This window comes from Colius striatus, chromosome 11, assembly GCF_028858725.1.
Source record: "Colius striatus isolate bColStr4 chromosome 11, bColStr4.1.hap1, whole genome shotgun sequence".
Lineage (NCBI taxonomy): Eukaryota > Metazoa > Chordata > Aves > Coliiformes > Coliidae > Colius > Colius striatus.
The window spans coordinates 4803384-4823096 of NC_084769.1; the positions used below are offsets into that span (position 1 = coordinate 4803384).

At 39.0% G+C, this 19713-nt stretch overlaps 1 protein-coding gene across 3 annotated transcripts in view; it reads right to left on the reverse strand.

Annotated features, from left to right (window-relative positions):
• Nucleotides 1-301: 301 nt before the first annotated feature.
• Nucleotides 302-19713, reverse strand: part of ARHGAP15 (Rho GTPase activating protein 15) — a 329153-nt gene continuing 309741 nt past the window's right edge. For 2 of the 3 annotated variants that reach the window (XM_062004816.1, XM_062004817.1), the window contains exon 14: nt 302-1606. In XM_062004816.1, the coding sequence (XP_061860800.1) occupies nt 1423-1606 (184 nt within the window). In that variant the 3' untranslated portion in view covers nt 302-1422. The remainder of the gene's footprint in view (nt 1607-19713) is intronic. The other variant, XM_062004818.1, reaches the window with a different exon arrangement.

Sequence of the window (19713 nt, forward strand, 5' to 3'; positions counted from 1 at the left end):
GTCTTAGTTAACAATCAGGCCTCTTTATATGTTTCTTCCCATAAATAACTGTTCTGAGGAGCAACCTTTCCTGAATAACACAATACTTTGCAAAATGATGCTAAGTAAAAACTGAGGTAATCCATGATCTGCTGAGGTGATATTGAAGACATATCTCTCATGCACAGCAGACCTATGCATTAATCCTGTGTTTTAGGGTCCTTAATTGCTTTAAATATTTGCTTCTAGATCGGTGTTTCACACATCTTATTTACATGGTTTATTTTTCATTTTATGAACAAATCGATAACCAGACAGACTCTTTACCACACTGGATTAGTTTTATTTATTCTCTTTGAACTTGATTAAAAAGCTGTCAAACATAAGTCTACATTTTATCAGCAGAATACTTTTACAAAACAGGGTAGGAGATGTGTATAGCTGGAAACATACATTTCAAAATGAAACAATATTTGATATATTCTAGACAGTTACCCTTTTGTTTATCCATGACAACTGAAACTAACCATCAAATGCATAAATTGATTCAAGTCTAGCCAAGTAATCCTAAGGGCATATGAAAAGGCTTTTTTTTTTTTTTTAAAGTTCTTTCTAGATGAATTTAATGTAGTTCACCAATAAAGCATCCTCAGGAGCACAATATAAATGCTACAGAACATGAGATAGCTGGGGAAAGCGGGCGGACGTACAGTGTGATGAAGAATCAAAATGGATGTTACATTAAAACGAGCAATGCCTTCATTTCATGTACTGCATTTAAGTAAAAATGCCAAAGTTTCTATTTAGTTTTAAATTATTATTATTTTTTTAGGCACTGTTATGCAAATAGTGACATTCTGGGTTTGGGGTTTTTGTTTAATGGTTTGGGGTCTTTAAATTTTTTTTAAAGAGTGTTAAATGCAATCTTCTTTTGAACTCTTGGGGTAAACTAATTGATTATTTGTCATGACTTTAACTTTCAATATCTATCAAAGAGAAAGAAAAATTGTACTTAGATTAGCTACAAATGATCTGGTATCACTGTTTTAATTAACTGCTTTTAATACACGTAGTTTAATCCATTTTCCAGAAATCTCCTCAATTATTATTTGTCTTTCTGTGCCATTGCATATGTTGGTAAACAGCATTTTCTATGGTCTTTGGCCATATGCTGTATGCTCAGCTTGCAAAAAAAGTGACACTTGGAGTGCTAGCATAATGAAACTCTCAAAGGGTTAATGCAGAATACATATAGGCAAATGTTGACAATATTTTTTTATTCCAATGTTTGAAAATTAAACACAAAATCATCATTAAGTTTTCACAAAATGAGGCATCTGTCACTTGAAAGAAAAAGAAATATTTCAGAAATATGTTTACAGAAATGTAAAAATATTAGACATCAAGACAGATGTGAACGTTTTCAATAACAGGCCCTGTCTGTCAGTCTTCCTCAGAGCTGAAGATCTTGCTGTACTCACTCAACATAAGTTCAACTATCTGATTTTGGTACAGCATGTGGACTGCCATGTTCCCTGTCTCCTTTTCAGGTCTAAGGAGTGTTGGTCCAAACACAATTCCTAAGCTTTGTGTTGACATAAGATTCACGGATTCCTTGGCTGCTATCCTGTTGACGAAAGGAAAGAATTGGTTAAAAAAGAGGGATGTCAAAGGAGTCGCTGTTGCATTTGAAGTAAATAGAGGCACTTTTCTTACTGATTCTTCTAACATGGATGTTTGTTTGATTAGGCTATCAAAAAGAAATAAAAGAGGGAGGGAAATTACAACTTCTGCCAACCTGACAAACAAGGAAAGGAGAGCCAATCCCAGGCAGCAGATGTGCCTGGGGTGGAGGTCTATTGTCCCATTAACAATACTCTTAACCACAATTTGCAGCTTTCTGGTGAGCAAGCTCCAGGTAGAGTGCATGCTGTAAGACAATAATTTCTGAGCTCATATTCATTTAGATACTGAAAACAGGGATTTTAGTGCTAAGGGAGTCGAGCACTTTTGGTGTTAATGGCTTTGGGTGGCTTCCAGGGAGAAGCTTCCCTGACTCTCTTAACATGGTCACCAGCACTGAAAGAATTGGGAAAACAAAAAGCCCCTTAATATAGAGCTTATATGAAACATTCCTTCAGCTAATTTAAATCCAATAAAATTAGTATGGTCTGAAATGGATTGTGAAATTTATATAACTAAAGACTTTTGAATGCCTTGTCCTGACACAAAGTTTCTTGAAAGACACTGAGACCACATACCTTAATGAGATGACTTAGAAAATAATGGTAAGGATTATAACCTTTGATATCTTTATTACCCACAAAATTACAAGACGAGAGGACTGTTATTATTAAAAGTTGATCTTATGTCTGTACTAAGGCTTAATATTCTTGTGGAAATGACATTAAGGACGGAGAAGTCTGGTCTAAGAACAATATAGGTTTAATGGATGGAGTTTAAGTAGGCGGTTTCACATAAATCTCTGCAATAGTGAGTATGAACTAACTCAACTCACCAGAATACGCAGTATATCCGAGGTTGGATAGACTAGTAAAAGAATATGCATATTTTATAAATAAATTGCACAGCTCTGCCAAGGAATATGAACTAAATGTAACTTTAATCTGTAAATGTTCAAATTTATGGGTTCTTCCTTAATCTGTTAGTTTAAGCTTTAATATTCCAAGGGAACTCTTGAAGCCAAGTTCTCCTTTCCCCTCGACTCTCTCTCATTGTCACTCATTGACACTTTAAAAATCCAGACAGCAATTTAAAAGCCATCATAACTGTCTCTGCTTTCCCATACCTGTTGCTGAATTTACTGCAAGCCACGCTATAAGTGAAAGGAACTTCATGAGATAATGTCTTCAGCCACTTAAGAAAAGGTTCCTTTCGTTAATGGGTGGGTCACACAGCAAAGAGCATCGTCTTGTGGATTTCTGCCAGTCTTGTAATTTACCACATTCCTTGAACATCAACACTTGTGATTTCCCCCCCCCACCCCATATTTAAATAGGAAGCATTACTTAGTTGTGCCTCATGCTTGTAACCGTGGTGCCCGTTGCACAAAGCACTCTCCATATGGCACTAATCAGATTGGCTTAACTATTAGTTTCTTAAAATATAACGTCTTTATTATAAATTAAAAATAATTATCTTTCATCTGTGGTAATATTAACATATAATCTCTTCTCTTTGGAGTTCAGAAAATCTCAAAAGTTAGTAACGTTGTTGCCAAATAACTGTGTGAGCTTCTGATAGACTTTGCACATCTTTATCACGATTAAATACGTTTGTTACAGGGGTAACGAGGTTGTTTTTGTTAATACCACTTAAGAAGATGTACATAGATCAGGGTTTGGGCCTTTCTGTGAGAAAGATTTGATTTCTGTTACATGCAAGACGTTCAAAACCTCATAAAGTATTTGCAGATGATATCACTGTAGGTAGAGATGCTAGTTCACCTGGGGAGGAAAATATGCGAAAATCCCTCATATTCATCAGCCATGTCTTGTGTAATTTAGCATCAGCCATGGCTTTGCAATCAGGAGGTGTTGGTAATGGATGGAGCATTAATGAAGATGGAGGAGAAACATTTTGAAGGGAAAAGGAGGCAGTAGGTGTTTCTGATGTGAACACAGAAAATGAAAGGCGGATGGGCAATCCCTCTGCCCTTGTTTGCCATCTTTCTGAAACAGAATAATTGCCCTTGCTTTTCCCAGAGATGCCATCCTGCACAACAAGTGCTGTTTGAGTCCAGGCATTGCAAGCACATGGTCTACAGTTGCTCAGCTCTCAGGAGATGAGAGTATGGCATGAAGCAAGTGAGTATGTGCATGGCAAACATTGGTGATGGAAAGGAATGGTCTATCTGGCATGGCTCATTGATGTAAGACGTGGCACTAAGAATCTCTGCCTATATCTGAGGTCCTTAGCATTAATGTTAGAATAACAATTCTTGTATTGGTAAAACCTCTTGAAAATTCTTGCTGTTTTCTGTCTTTTCATGTACTTGTTTTGATGACCACAATAACAAGAAATATAAACCAAATAAACTCAAAAACATGGAAAGGCTGAGTAGAACAATAATTTGTGGTGAAATATAGTTACTGAAGGGGAAAGAGGAAGGAATTCAATCTATCCTGAATAAAATAATTAGGAGGTTAGGACCTTATACCTTTTAAAATTACAAATATTTACCAATGAAATTCTATAACTAATACTTTGGTTGTCCATGTGCATACTTAGAGCTATTCCTATAGCTGCTGAGTGAAATTGAGTTGTTAAAAGAGAAAATCCCTAAAAAATGGGGAAGGATTATTTTTCTGGCAAGAAAAAGAGCAGAGAGGGCGATCCACCATTTAGAACATAAAAAGTGAAAGGAAATGCCAAAGCTACTTCTTGTCAAACCCAAATGAAAGGAGGAATGATCCATCAATTTAAGATTATTTTAGAAGCAATCTATAATCTGATGCCATAGATGTTGGAACCATATCAAGAAAAAGTGTTGGGTGTTATGCTGTGCAAGATTTTCTTTTCCCCCCCAGATCTGTGAACTTTGGTCCTTTAGGATCCTACTCCAAGAGATACGTTGAAAATACACTTCTCATTATTAATAGTAATGAAATTAATAATGTATTAAAACAGTAGGAGTGTCTGACAGGAGAGCTTTCGTGTCAATGGCAGATATATAAGCAAAAATACTTGGAATTTATGCTTTGGCTGTTGCCAAGGCAACTGTAAGCTGGAAAGCGTGTGACTGAGAGCAGGGCAACTCTACAGCTAAGAGGGTCATTGTATGGCGAGTTTGGCTCTCTAGTTCCATTAAACCTGCACTTTTCAAACTCTCTAAATAAAGTCATTATTAGTTTTGACATTCTGAAAGCACACTGGATTATTACTTCAAACAAGTGAGGTGTTAGGAAATGTTCTTCATCCATTCTTGCCCAGTAGGAACCGTTGAGGAGGTGAAAGTATTTCAACAGTAACTCTGATACCTCAACATTTTAATATTCCTACTAGAGAGAAGTCAGTGAACTTAGGAAGAAAATCCCCATTGGACAGGACACTGTTTTACTGTAAGCTTTAGCCTTTTCTATCATACAAAGATTTAAGTTTGCTTAGTCTCAGGGGCATTTCTACCCTTAGCAAGGCTTGGTTTAGCCATACCCAGTACTCTTTTATTGTCTTAAATAATATCTAAGGATAACTTTTCAATAAGACAATCCTGTTGCTCTGCTATGAACTGGTAATATAGACTATGACTGAAGGGCAACGCATTACAAAGTGAGGGAATCAGAAGAGTAAGAGTAGGTCACCTGGTAAAATGAGTAGCAGGTGTAGGAAATGCCATCCTCTGAACTCAGTAGAGGATTGAGGGATACAAGCAGGTTTTGATTTTATCAGAATCCTGTCCACCAGCATTATGAACAGTATTTATCTAAGGAAGTCAGTGCCAGGAGATACACAAAACAAATACCTCAGAGGCCAAGAAAGATTAAAGATGCATGGGAATAAAGGAGAAAAAGAGATGCATTTAGGATGTTTGCCACCTTGGTATAACAACTAACCTTATAGAATTAGGAGTCTCCTGAGTCAATTTTTTCATGCTGGCTCATGTTGAATGGGTTTTGTACCTTTGCTGAACTGCACTAGTGACTGCTGTCACAGCCAGAGCTGCTCATCCCGATGGAAAACGAGGCTGATTTGATATGTAAGTCCTTATGGACTGCCTTAACGGGTCAAATCAGCTAATATCTGTTTCCTATATGTGCTCGGGTATAGACAAATGTAGTATTTTAGCATAAGGACTTGGCTACAGGAATGTTTTCAGCCTTCTTCATCTCTCCTCAGCTATAATACTGTTAGCAGGCTGTTTCCCTGCACTGTTATGGGCCAGTTTTTTATCAGCCTGACTTTTGCTGTTGCAGAGCTCTCAATCAATTTGAACATGTTAAGATTTGACTCTTATGATGAAGAGTTTTTAGCTCAAAATTTTATAGGCTCAAATGCTGGCTCACAGGAGTTAAATAATAACAGGTATTCCGTACTTTGCTTTAGTGACAAGACATTTGGGAAGGAATCATCCAACCTTGAAATAAAATCTTTATTGAAAGCAATTCTACATCCGTGCCAGTGAGATACATTGTGCGATCAGAGGAGGTGTCCCAGGGGAAAGCTTGGCACAGTAGACAGGGTTGATTACTTGGACCTCCTGTCAGTTCTTAACTCATTGACAATGGCTGAGACATTCAGCACAACTTTGTTTTCTTTATTTGGAAGTAAAGTTAATATACTTACCTTAACTGTGCCAAATGTAGTGGAAAATAACCTGATAATAAAACTTACCGTCCTACGAAGTGATAATGTCTCTGTGTGTATAAGCACATTTTGGCAGGGTATTTCAGGCGGGATTTGCAGCGTTAGGAAGGAAGCACAAGTACAAAATGATGCGCAGATAAACTATCAGGTTCCTTCTGAATGTGTTTCCTTTCCATGTTAAGGCCTGTTACAAGCTTTCCTGATGATACAGCATATTCAACACGATTTTCTGTTGTAAACTCATTTGAGTTAGCTATCGTACTTTCTCCTCAGGAAGAACTCAAGGGGTGTTTTTGGTGCTAAAAAGACAACTGAACTACAAGTTTGTCTTTGAGAGTCCTCTTAAAACACAAACAACAACAGAGGTCACTTTAAACAGGCCAAAGGTTTGCAGATCTGTCCATATCCCAAGGGAGCTCTGTGAACAGCTTAGGACAGACAGCAGAACACAGGAAGGGGAGGAAGGGTGCAGGGTCTGTACACTACTTAATCCCATCTTGAGAGACTTGTGGAAATAATTGGTGGTAAGCGAACCCTTGATATCATCAGCTTTATGTAAATTGTTCAATTCATTGCACTGCAAAGTAGCTAAATTAAAAATCTAGTAATAAATTTGGATTCTTGATATTTTAGGAATGCAAACTAAACCTATTCTTCATGCACTGCTTTTATGGATGATTTGCTTACTTGCATTACAGTGGTATTCACCAGCTGATGAAGCTAAGCAAATGCAAACATCATCAGTTGAATCTTCAGCTTGTTGTTTGTGAAGTCTGCATACCATGGTGGGAAGGGGGAGCTTTGTGCATACATAGCTGCAACCTGAGGTTTATGCTTATAGAGGATCTCCAAAACACTATGTCTGTGCTTTTCAAAATATGCCCTGTGGTTTCTTCTGTAACAAATATACAGAGTTCAGGCATCACTGAGGATTACTACAGTTTAAAGCTACTTTCCTTTGCCTGTGTAGAAATGTGGAGGTATTTTAGATTCCTTTTGCTCCATAGGTTGAATTTGAAACAATAGCTGTCCAAGACTGGTAATAGAGAAACCAGGTCATGGCGCATGATATGTTATGAGAGGGGTCAGAAATAGTTCAGACATACTTAAGAGCTTGCTTTTGCTGAAAATAGCCTCTGTGGCTCTTGGCCTACAGAAACTCCATAGGCTTCCTGTGCTCTGCAGCTGTGGGTTCAGATTACAGCTCTTTGGGAAAAATCCCTTCTCTTCAGTTGCTCTGAGACACAAGAACGAGCACTTGATGCTGTCTTCTTCTGCAGATTAGCCTTTAAATCTGCCCGTTGGATGCTATATATAGCACCTGGACAGCTGACAGGGACCCGCTGGAGAATGGGCTTCCTCAGGGGATCCCCCGCATGTCTCACAACACGAGCCCTTCCCTGGATGGACTGCCTTGGAGTCTAGCCCTAAATGAAAATAATAACTAACTCTGAACATCAGTTCACAGTTGGCTGAACAGACTCCGTAAAGCTGAAGAAAAGCATTTATTCTGGCTCAGCCTGGATTAGTAAGGGAACAGTTCAAAACAAAATCTTCTCACCATTGGGTGAACTATGCTACCTATATGGTATCCTTTCTGAAGATGCCTTTGCACAAACCCCACACAGTCTTGGGGAGAAAGCATTTTTCAGGTGACTGAAGTAATGATGTAAATGCACATTTAGATATCTAAAGGGACTCAGGTGCCTACAGGGGCTGCGTTCAGGAATGTGCTTTGGAGAAGTCCTGTTTGTTCTGCACAACAGGAGTTTCGTTACTATCTCCATCCTCAGCTGTGACTTTATGAAGAGAGCAGGGCAATATGGTCTTAGAGAAGCTTCAAAGGTAAAGGATTCACACACAGAGCATGACATGGACAGCAAAGGCAGGAGCTCATCTCCATGCTGTGGTGGTTTCAATGAAGAGCCCAGCATGGGCAGAGGTTTAGGTCCTATTCCCCCAAGCCATGTTGTGTCAAAGAAACCAATTCAAAATCTTTCCATACAATCTTCCCAGTTACTGCAGAAGTTCCAGGTCTCCCTTTTGTAAAACTGACCCAAGTGAGTGACCTGAACCTAGGCTCTTTATTCACTGACAACCAGTGCTCTGTTCTCCCAGTTTGACTTGATTTTTTAATCTCTTGTGTGTGATTGCAAACTAGTCCTGAGTAATATTAGTCAGACTAGTGTGAGGAGGAGATCTGGCTAGTCCATTTTGTCACAATGTGAGTTGCTATTGGACCTGAAGTCTGCCTGTTTGTTGACAGCCACTTGGTAGGTGGCGGAAGGCCATCAACTTCCTTAAGGGGCATCTCAATGTCCTCTGGCTGCAGCTCTGTGCACAAAGCATTCATTTTTGCCTTCTCTAGCAGTCCTGTAGCAGCATATATCTCTCAAACAACAGCAAACCCCCTCTTCAAAAGCCAGAGTACCACTGCAAGAATGAGCCTTTCCTTGGGGAGGGGATGGGAGAGAACAAAACCACACGTGACAGATGTTAGGCAGATGTTAATGCACTTAGAGGTGTTTGGATAGTAGCATGATAAAGGCAATGTGAGACTACGTAGAATAATTTATGTTCAGACAGAGATATAACACATAGAGGTCTTAACTGTATTTTTGGCTGGTTTTGTAACATTTCTTGTGATTGATTTTTCTTTATTTCAAAATTTCTGTTCTGAAATGCTTTTTTTTCTCTACAGAACAACTAGCTTCTGTAAAGATCAACCTATCAAAAGGCCTGGATCTGTATCTTTTTTGTAGCCTGTGTGGCTCAGAAGGCAACAGATAGTTTTACATGAAAAAAAAAAAGCTTTAACTTTTTAAATTGCTTAAATATTTTCTTCGAGGATGCCTGAAGCTACGTTTCCTTGCAAGATTAAAAATAAAAACCAGTAACAATCTCCCTTAGATCAAGAATTGTAAATATAGAACCTTTGTCATCAGCACAGCACATCCAAAAATGTCTTTGTAAAATAAATCAAATTATATGAGTTAATTGATTCCAGGCAACATCAGCAACTGCAGGTGGAAACTGAATAACAGGATGTTTATTAATGAGGGACTATTAATCAAAATTGACAATATCAATTCCTGTTTCTTTTATTTGAATTCTACCTGCAAAACCCATGGACAGACTTGCAGAATTTTTAAGTAAAAATTTAAAGGCAGAGAAAATGCTAACACTTGGGATTTTAGCTTTAGATGTAGGGCTATTTGTTTAAACAGCAAAAGGATATCCTAAATCCAATTTGACAGGCAATGCCAAAGATGCCAGTGGTAATTAATTAGCACTTAATTTAGACCACAGAACAACAGGATATGGAATTGGTACTCAGTGCCATTTCCCCTTAGGCTTCATCTCATGAGGGTCAGGAGTATGGCTGTTGCATTGAAGGTCAGTAAATAAATTGGGGGAACACATTGACACTGGACTTTTCATGATAGATATCCTTCACCCTTATTACTGCCTCTGGCTATGGCTGATGAGAAAAGGACTGCAATTGTTCTGTGAAGAATGCTGTACACAGGCTCAATTCGAGCAAGGTAGTGTTTGAACTCGCACGTCATACGGTAGCAGTGCTGGATGCCTCCTGTGGGCAGAGGGCTGTCTCAACTTTGCATCTGGGCTGGAAATAAACTTCTAACTGTAGCACAGAAATGTTGAGGAACTCTGACTGGTGAGAAAATTATCTTAAAAGCAGTCCTTCAGTTTGCTAGGTTTGTGAGTTTAGCTTTAGATTGAGCGTAATTAAAATCAATGGAAGATTTTAAAGAGAGGTTAGAAACTAGGTCAGCAAGGGAAAAAAATCACATTTCCTTATTATCCTCCTCTCTTTGTCTTAATAATATTTGGTACTCCTCCATAAAGCTGAAGGCTCTTAATAAAGGGGATTAATTAACAGCATTGTTTTCTGATGGGGATGCTGAGGCTTTGAGATGCGTAATAGTGGACAAAGCTCTTGGCAAAAAAAAAGCAGAGCCAGAGTTCTGCTGGTGAACCAGCTGGTTTTTAACTCAGTGAAAGAAATCACTTTTCTACAGCACACCCAAAACAGAGTGTGTATGGGAAGAACACAGGAGAACCTAGGTGCATCTGTGAACAAGGCTCCATAAATTTCATTCTTTGGTTCAGATCTACTGATAAGAAAAGTAGAAAGATGATGGGACTCAGTATCGTTATATAATCATTCTCCTCCCAGTAAACTTAGTGCATCTGCCAGCCACTGCTATGCTCTTTCTTCTAGCAATCTCTATGTGTCTTTCAAAAGGGCAGTTCAGGTGGGTGTCAGCACTGACACTGCCACTCAGCAGTGTCACAGCTCTCTGAAATCGATTCTTACTGAGACTTCTGTGCTTAAGCAGTCCAGTTCCACCAGGTCATGCAGGATGATGAACAATGGGAACTTCAGCAGTAATGGGAGGATCATTCTTATTGCACATCCTAGATGTACTCCACTGGCTCAGTTTTATCCCTTGGTCTCTAGAAGCATTTTCTGCATTGCTACATCAGGAAAACACTGAGTTACACAGTAGTTTGTGCTCATAAAGTGTATTTTTGAGGCCTCAATTTAGCAGATGCTTCAACTTTCACTTCATCACACCCTTTGCAGCATGTCTCTCAAAAGTGAGTGAAATTTTGATTACTCTTAAATTCACTGACCAAACTCTCAGCAACTGGGAGCCAGAATGCAGTCAGAATTTCACCTTTTATGTAAGCTTTTATTTAAGCTTAACTTTTCTCATTTTGGATGATAACTATTTTTACTAAGTGGAATTACTGCTTTTGATTACGTTCGGTCTTGCAGCCTTCAATTATAGCCCTTTTGTTCTATAGCAATCTAGTTGACAGCAAGTAACTCAGCTACGAGTATGACAGGTTTACTTCCTGACTTAAAGCCCCAAAGTGGCAATTGGCTGGAATTTCAACCTAGGATGTTGAACCATAGACAGAGCTGCTCAGAAGTGCATCTTTGTTAGCGAGTCTAAAGCTTCTCATAAAAAACTTAGTTTTGCTAACACCATGTTGTTTCTGTCCAGCATCGTGAATAAATTATTCACTTTTGTGAGACACCCAGAAATGTTTGATGATGGGAATCAGAGAATGTGGCAAAGGATTCCGTAAAAGTCAGAGAAAAACTCTTGCTAAAGTTTTCATTTTCCACAAGTTCCTATATATGTAATTACTTCATGAATTGTTCAAGTCTTTAATGAAAACCACTTCCATATCAGACTACTAAAATCTCTGTTTTTTAAACCCATATTTTCACCATTTTTATGTTTAAAATGAAAGCCTTTTTTTTTCCAGTGGTCTGCCCAACAGGGATGATTTTATATGAGATCTGACCTCAACCAGGATTCCTACTCTTTCAGGTTCAGTTCTGAACCCTCCACAAGCTACTGCTGCAATGTATATGCACTATATTTGTATCAGATTTGAAAGATGCTTTAACATGCCTCCCAGCATCACGATTGTTTCAGGCCTGATATTGAACATGAGTAGGATGAATGTACCTCTTAAATGCACTAGTGAATATGTGCCATGAGTCTTTGATTTCTTTAAACTTATTTACATTTTACTTACCCTTGAGCAATGAATTTACTATGTCAGCATTGTCTTTTCTACTTTGTCTGTCTTGTCCACTCACCTTAGCTTGATGCTTATTTTTTGTACACGTGTATAGCCCATTGCACTAAATGCATGAACTGCCTGGAGTGGAGCATCTTCCGTGTATTGTGGTTTTCTAAGATGCACCCTTTGTTGTACTGCAAGTTCTGTAATATTTCCTAGCTTTAAACTACCTTTGAATGTTCTCATCACTTCCTTTTGAAGTGAAATACCTATTCACACATGCACTGTAGTCTAACTGCCTCAGACACTTTAGAAAAGCTTTTATTCACTACACAGGCAGTCCTACCTCCTTTAGTAGCTGGCTCCTTTTCATCTTTGAAGCTTCAAGTGACCAGACTGACAATATCAGCTTTTGGCTGACCCTAATCAAAATCCACAATTAGAAAAACTGGTGAGGAAATAGATATAAGTGTCTTAGACCTCCAACTGAAGGATTTGGAAACAATAGGTACAGTCTTACTGTTGATATCAATACCTATGTGGTATCAGTCTTGGGAGTGGTCACTCACTAAGCAGCTTCCAGGGAGGATGTGGAGGCTCCTTCTCTGGAGCCTTCAAAACCTGTCTGGACATGTTCCTGTGTGACCTGATCTAGGTGGACCTGCTTCTACAGGGCTATTGGACTGGATAATTCTTTATTTTGATGATGTTTTTGAGATACAAATAGAGAAACCAATCTGAGTTTTCCTAGGAGATGGTCTGAAGATACCTATTACTACTGTTGTCTTAGCTCTACTGAAAATCCTCTCTAGACTGAAAGCTTGAATACAGACAAACTCATGTTCACAGTAAACTTTGCTTAATGAAAAGCTCCTATATGCTCTAGAGTTGTAGCATATGCTCTAAGGTTGTCCCTTTTGCTATATGTTTCTTGGATCTCCAAGACTGCAAGTAATTCTTGGTGAAGACCTGGACTTGGCAACGTGGACAGCAAAGGTCTGGGACTTGGGAAGAGTTTCAAGGCAGATAAAGAACTATCTTGAGGTGGTTTGGTGAGGCTGAGTCTACTGCTGACACAGAGAATGTGGTGTGAATAGTTTGCACTTTGTCCATGAAGGGGCTAGGAGAACTAAAAGAAAGGGATTGGTGTGAGCCATACAAGATAGAACTCTTCTGAATTCCTTTCTCCAGGCTCATCTCTATGGCAAGGTGTGTTCTTTTGGAAGACCACAACAAAGCTCTGCAGAGGATGTGGCAGTGTTGTCTGATGGTGGTGTTGAGACGAGTACAGAAATCCTTCGCTTAGAGGAAGCAACTGGTTGCATCTTGTGGACTAGGGATGAGGCAAGTTGGTGTCTGTTTGACTGGAGTTTACTGCTCCACAGATTTATGATTTTACATTGCACCATAATGCGTAATGTACGAAAAGATAAATATTTTCCATTCAGCAACATCTTGCTGTATATTCATCTAACTCTATAATTTTAATTATAAAGTGAACATAACCTGTATCAAATTATGATTTTGTTAACATATTGAATGAGGACAAGAAAAATAAATACCAGATTTTATACTGTACAGACACATGAAGGTATAGTAAAAAAATCTGGTTTCCTTGACCACATTGTCATAATATGCATATATAACTGCTTATTGAATCCAGGCTGTGTAGACAACAGAAAGAACACTGGCTCCATACCATCACAATGCATGCCCACAACAAAGAGGAGGAAAGAACAGGCTCTTTCATTATGTGTTTCTAAGTATTACCAACATAAGGGCTAAAAGCATTACCTCTGTCTGAAGTGTATCTATATATCCATGCATAAGTTATTAACTGGGCTCCCTGAGCACAGTTGCTGAAAATATTAATATATTCAAATTATATTCTAGCTACTGCAAAAACAGTAGATCAGACAAATGTATTAAAATCTCTTCAGACAAAAGGAGTCATGTTATTTATAAAGTTCCTCACCCTCCCTTTACTGGAACACGAGCCTTCATTGTATATAATATATGAGAATGCAAGATGATCCTTAGATGTCAAAATGTGGCTTTAAAGTTTGAATGTAATAATAAAACAACGACTTTCATGCTTGCCATAAACAAATTGTCGCTGGTGTTATGTAACTTAGACTATTCACAAAGTATAAAAGACGAGAAGAATAAAAGGTGACTGCCAAACACTGTGGGCCAAATCTGGAGGTTGTGCCAAACTATGCTCATGGACTGGGAATTGCAATCCCAGCGTGGAATTCGGATTTGCACTCCCCGGTGCTTGGGCAGCTCCTATGGCTTAAATTAGAGTGAGATAAAGGGGTTTTTTTCTTCCTTTTTCAGTTTATCAATTTAGACTATATGCCAGCAAAGAAGCAACCAGTGGCTTCTGCAATGGTGGGAGATGGGAAAGTGGGATAAAAGTTCCCTAATTGCCGCAGTACCCATTTTTTGTACTGAGTGGCTTTCTAGCACTCAAACAAGCATAGTGTCAGATTGCACCAGCAATGAAGCTTGAAAAGTGAAACATCACTCTCAAATCTGGCAGTCTTCAATTTTTCATGGTAGTCAGAGTGTGGGGTGTGACTTCAATGGGCTGAGACTCTGCTCTTCACTCGAACTCAGGAAAGCCAGCACAGCCGGTTAAAGATGGAAGACCATGGATTAAGGCAGAAGACCTTTTCTGTGAACAACAACTAACCATAGGTCCTTCCCTTTAGTCTAAGCTTTAGCAGTAATGCACATCTGATACTGTGTGCACTGCACAGACTTCAATTGCACCTAATGATTGTGTTAATGCCCTCTGTCACTGACAACAACCAAACTACATGGTTGTCCACCTCCCTTTATTCCCTTCCTTCCTTTTAAAAGTAAAATGCCATTTTTTTTGTCACAGCCTGAAATGATTGTTCAAGCAGAGATACTGGTTTAACTCATTATGAATTATTAGTGGAAAAGTGGGTCTCAGAAGTATGTTACATCTGAAATATTTTTCGTCACTTGAACATGTGCCGTCCAGAACTGGCCCTATTCTACCAGTCACTGGGAACAAACACTTCGCATTCACAGATGCTCCTAATTTGGTGTGGTTTGGAGTGTAATTTAGATCAAACGTATCCATGTAAATGAGTCAGGGTTTCTTAATTAGGTGCCTCTAAAGAAAAAACTTGGACCACATCAGTAGGTGTGGGTGTGGTGCCCACAGTACTGGAATCTTTCCTATAGATGAAACTGAGTTTTGTTCAGGCATACTGTAGGTTTTTCTTTCCATTTTTTTCCTTTCCTTTTTTTTCTCTCTCTCTCTAAAGCACAATAATAAATCTGCAGATGGCATAGACATAAAGACGCTACTTCAGAGGAGCTGTCTAAAATACTGTCTCTTTGGCAAATGCCTTAAAGTAGGTCATTCTACTGTGATTTAGGTTTATATTTCATTGCCAGTTTTTTGTTCCCATTACAGGTAGGGTGCATTCCAGTCCACAGATTTGCTTTTTGTTTTCTTTATTTTTTTTTCTTCAGATTGGTTTTTATTGACAAGAATTTGTAGAGCTCCATAAGAAAATGGGCAATACCCCCTCAGAAGTACAAATCATCCACTTGACCACAAAGAGGGAGGTGATCACCTGAAAATGTTGGAATGTAAAATACCATTCTTTGGAAGCCAAAAAAAGAAAAAAAAATATTGCTTCTCTTAACAAGGTGATTGAAATGATTGTTGCATCTTTTTGCAGTGTGTGAAAAATGATCTGATCTGATGTTGTTTCAGAAGTCTCACAGAGCAGGAGGTTCCATTGCCCTGGTTGTTGAGACATTTGCTTTTTCTTATTATATATTTGCCACTGAAGAGCAAGTATTTTGTAGCTTATTAAAAAAAAAAACTAAAAAATCATCAGGGTCTGTTTTCCCATCAAAGTGCTGAGGGAGTTACATGCCAAACTCCCACTAGCCTTAATGAATTACCTGCATAAATTCTCTTCCAATCGATAGCCGAATAGATTCTATTGTGCTATATTAATTATTTTGCACAGAACGCTGACATTTTGGCATTAAGATATTTTTTTGGTTTGTTTTATTTTGGGGTTCCAATGAATATCTTAAGAAACTTCAAGGCTGTTATTTATTTCACAGCCTTATTCTGAGGAAAATAAAAATCCCATCTTTTTAGTCAGAGAAACGAAAAGCGTTACAATTTACCCTTTGATGACCTGGTGCTGGACGTTAATGTGTTAGGACCCAATCTCCCAAAATAGAAAAAAAAGGAAAAATGAGGAGGGGGAAAAAAAAAAGCCCTTTTGTAATGAATTGAGCATTCTTAATCAACAAAAAACATTCGAGTTGAAAAGAACGCTAACCCCAAGCAATATTGAGAGGTTACAAAATCACATAAATTAACTCCGCCAGTGATATTTTACTAAAGCTTATGCGAGTGCAAACCAGAAGCAGGACTCTCACATGGTCTTGATTAACAAAAGAGTACTTAGCAGTAACGGGCCTTCCCCAAGATGTGCTGGCCATATGCACACATACGCCCACAGCCCCAATCCACACATGGATGAGCCTTCAAAGGCGTGGGGGGCTCAGCGTGGGGGATTGGGAAGTAAGAGGAGAGTGGAAATGCGAAGTGTTCACTCTGTGTCATCTTGGGAAAAGTGCCTTACCCTCTTGCTTCCTCACTTTCTCCATCTAGACAACTAGGATAATAAAACTTACTGACCTGAAAAGGAAGTTAGGAGATTTAATTAATGTTTGAAAAGCTTTTTTGAGATGGTCTGATAGTGAGTAATATGGGATGAACAATAGGAGCTCTGCAACAGGAGCTCTATCTATCCGTATTTGTGTACTGCACCTAGCACAATGGTGCCCTACAGCCACAGAGTCAACCGTATCATAAATATTTAAATTAAAACTATGTTAATTATTTTTATCGTTCTGTTATTTGCTGATACACCAGCTCAACACACTTTGAAGCCTGGTAAGCATTGAAAAGTACCAAGTGTAATTATTTGCCCGATTGTTATGAAAATCAGGGTTTATATTTTTAAATACAGTTGTGGAAATAGGAAGTGTTTGGAAACACAGGTAAAAACACGGTTTTAATTACGTATTGTTCTTCTCTTTTAAAACCATTAAGCCGTAAGGTATTCCTCAGGGACAGAGTGAACTTCTCAGACTCTCTTATTCCACAAAGAGCAGCACCAGGCATGACTGAAAAAACCTCGGTAGCAGCTGCCCCTACCCCAAAGTGAATAAAATGGAACTGTATAAAGCCAGAAAGACTGGATTTCTTTGTTTTGTCTTTAATCCAACGTTTATTATCACTCTCATGCTGTGCACACTTGTACCTGGCACACATTTTCGTGTGTCCACTAATTTACAAGTGGTGACTACAGTGGGGTGTGTACTTAGCAGAGGGAAATAGATTTTCCTCTTCTCCTTCCCCCAGAATGATCTTCAGGAAGCTATGGTGAATGGGAAAAGTGTTGGGACTGCTCTTGCTTCTTTATGAAACTCTTCTCTAGTTAAAACAGAGAAAAGCACGTGTGCTAGAGCATGTCTTGATGTGTATTTGCCCTTCTCAAGCTAGAAACCGTTTAATTCATTTAATGTAAACCTTCAATTTCTATATAGGGATGTCTGAGTCTCTTATGTCCTTGCCTAGTCACCTACTCAATCTTCTAGTACAAGAGGACGTTTCTGCTCCTCACTTCTCCAATAGCTACTCCCAAAGCTTGTAGGAGTAAGGCTAAACTTTCCTCCCTGCTGCTGTCCTGTGGCTGAAGAGCAAGAGCTGCTCAGGAGTTGCCTGAATATAAAGAAAGGTCTTGATTCAGGAGATAATTTCAACAAATAGTTTTTCTGATGCCTTTTGTTAAAGGCTTCTGCATTTCCACACCTTCCTGTGTCTGGGCATTTTTTCTGAAGCCAGATGTAAATGCTCATCACAAACTTTGAGCTGTGTGTCTTCCACAGGTTCTCTGAGGTTTCCCAAATGTAATTTTGTTGTATAGTGCTTCCATTCTGGAGGTTGTTTTGATATTTAAATAGCTATTAGATTATTTTTACTTTGCCCTTCTTTTTCTTAATAAAAATCTTGTATAGCTCTTACTGTAATCTGTTTTTCTACTGTGTTAAACACTGGGTCCTCCTGAGCCTCGATTTAATGCGTAAGCCTCACTGAAACTGCTGATATGACACATAGTTTAGTAAGTGAAAATCACATATGTTTGTAACATCTTTCCTCCACCAACTTTAAAAAAAAAAGAAAAGAAAAAGTTTACAGCCACCCCCTGCTTAGTATTACTGGATGCCATGCTTTACATTTATTTTCTGATTTTTCCCTCAGAATTCTGGGTACTGCTGCTGGACTTGTCAGCACATTGTCATCGTGTCCTGGTGTGCAGGCTACTGTGGGTTTCTGTCTATGCATGGGTTTTTTTCTTCTCCTTTTCCTTTTTTTAAAAAAATCTTTAATAGGTAGAAATGAGTCTGTTTAGCTGCATGGAGTTTGCAAAAGCCTTTGCGCTTTAGAATGCAACTGCCACGTTACGAGGTGTAGAAGGTGTTTGTGTTTTGTTTGTCGAGGTTGGATGCTTCTCTCTGTTCATACACCTATGAGCACGAGGTGTTTCAAAACAAATAAAGCATGAATACCTATGACTTTTCTTAGATAATATATTAACATTAGCAGGTTTGTCTTAGTGAAAAAGTTCCACTCGATGAGGAGCTTATTTGTAGTGAAATTGATGCAAACAATTATCAGTAAGAATAAAGAATTTGGGCAGCAGGGAAGGCAATCAGAAAGATCATCACTCTCTCTCTGAAAGGGCAGAAAACCTGGATAGCATCTGAAAATGTTTTACTGTGCTCTGTACAGTACAACAAAAATGAAGCAAAATAAATGGAGTTTCTTGGATTCAAAGGTGAATCAAAAGGAATTGGCTTCTGCCTGGACAAGGCAGCCAGACAGGCCACAGTAACGTATCCACGTGATAAACCAAGAGGCAACTGCAGAGCTCCCCAGACAACTTGCCTGAAGTGCCTGCCAAGGAGGCAGATGCTGCTGCTGGAAGAATATCTTCCACAGTTGGGCATCTGGGTTCAGTGCTTTCCACGTAAGGGAGAGGGGTGGTAGCGTCAGACCGGCCCTTGTCTTCCCAGTTAATTATTTCAACATCCAGTTTATACTTTTGTAAATAACATGTGTTACCCTGCTTTTTGTACTGGAGAATAAGAAGCAAGGAGGAAGGATTTTGCCTGTAATCCCTTCACAGGGGTGTCTACATGGATGGGTAAAGACAGACTCGAGCTTGGCTGCCCTGTGCTCTAGCCTGGTCAGACGTGAGACAGCTCGGGTCTGGGAGTCGCAGAGCTGCCTTGTGGTGGCACGGAGCTCAACCTAATAAGCAGAGCAGGCTGAGATTCATTAATTTAACATTAATAAGCACAGCTTATTAGCTCAGGCACAGTGCTGTATAATGCAGGCACACAGCTTCTGGAGCAGAGCTGTGTCCGCCCTCGCCAGCTCGTGGTGCGCAGAACCCAGCCAGGGTGCTCCTCTCCCCTACTGTGTTTTTCATTAGAGAGGGAAGAGTGTTTTGTGGTCACTGGAGAAGCTTTCTTTGCAAACAAAAAGCCTTTCAGATTTTCAGATTGTATTGCTGGTTTGTGTTGAGTCTTTAAGTCATTTAAACTTCCCCTGCCTCAGTTTCCCAAGGACTGTGCAACAGCTGCCTTGAGATGCTGCTGTGAAAGCACATTAGGTACTGATCATCCGAATACTGTGCGAACCTTAAAGAGAAAAATACTCCTTGCTCCTCACTGGAATGATAGTTCTGTAAGTAA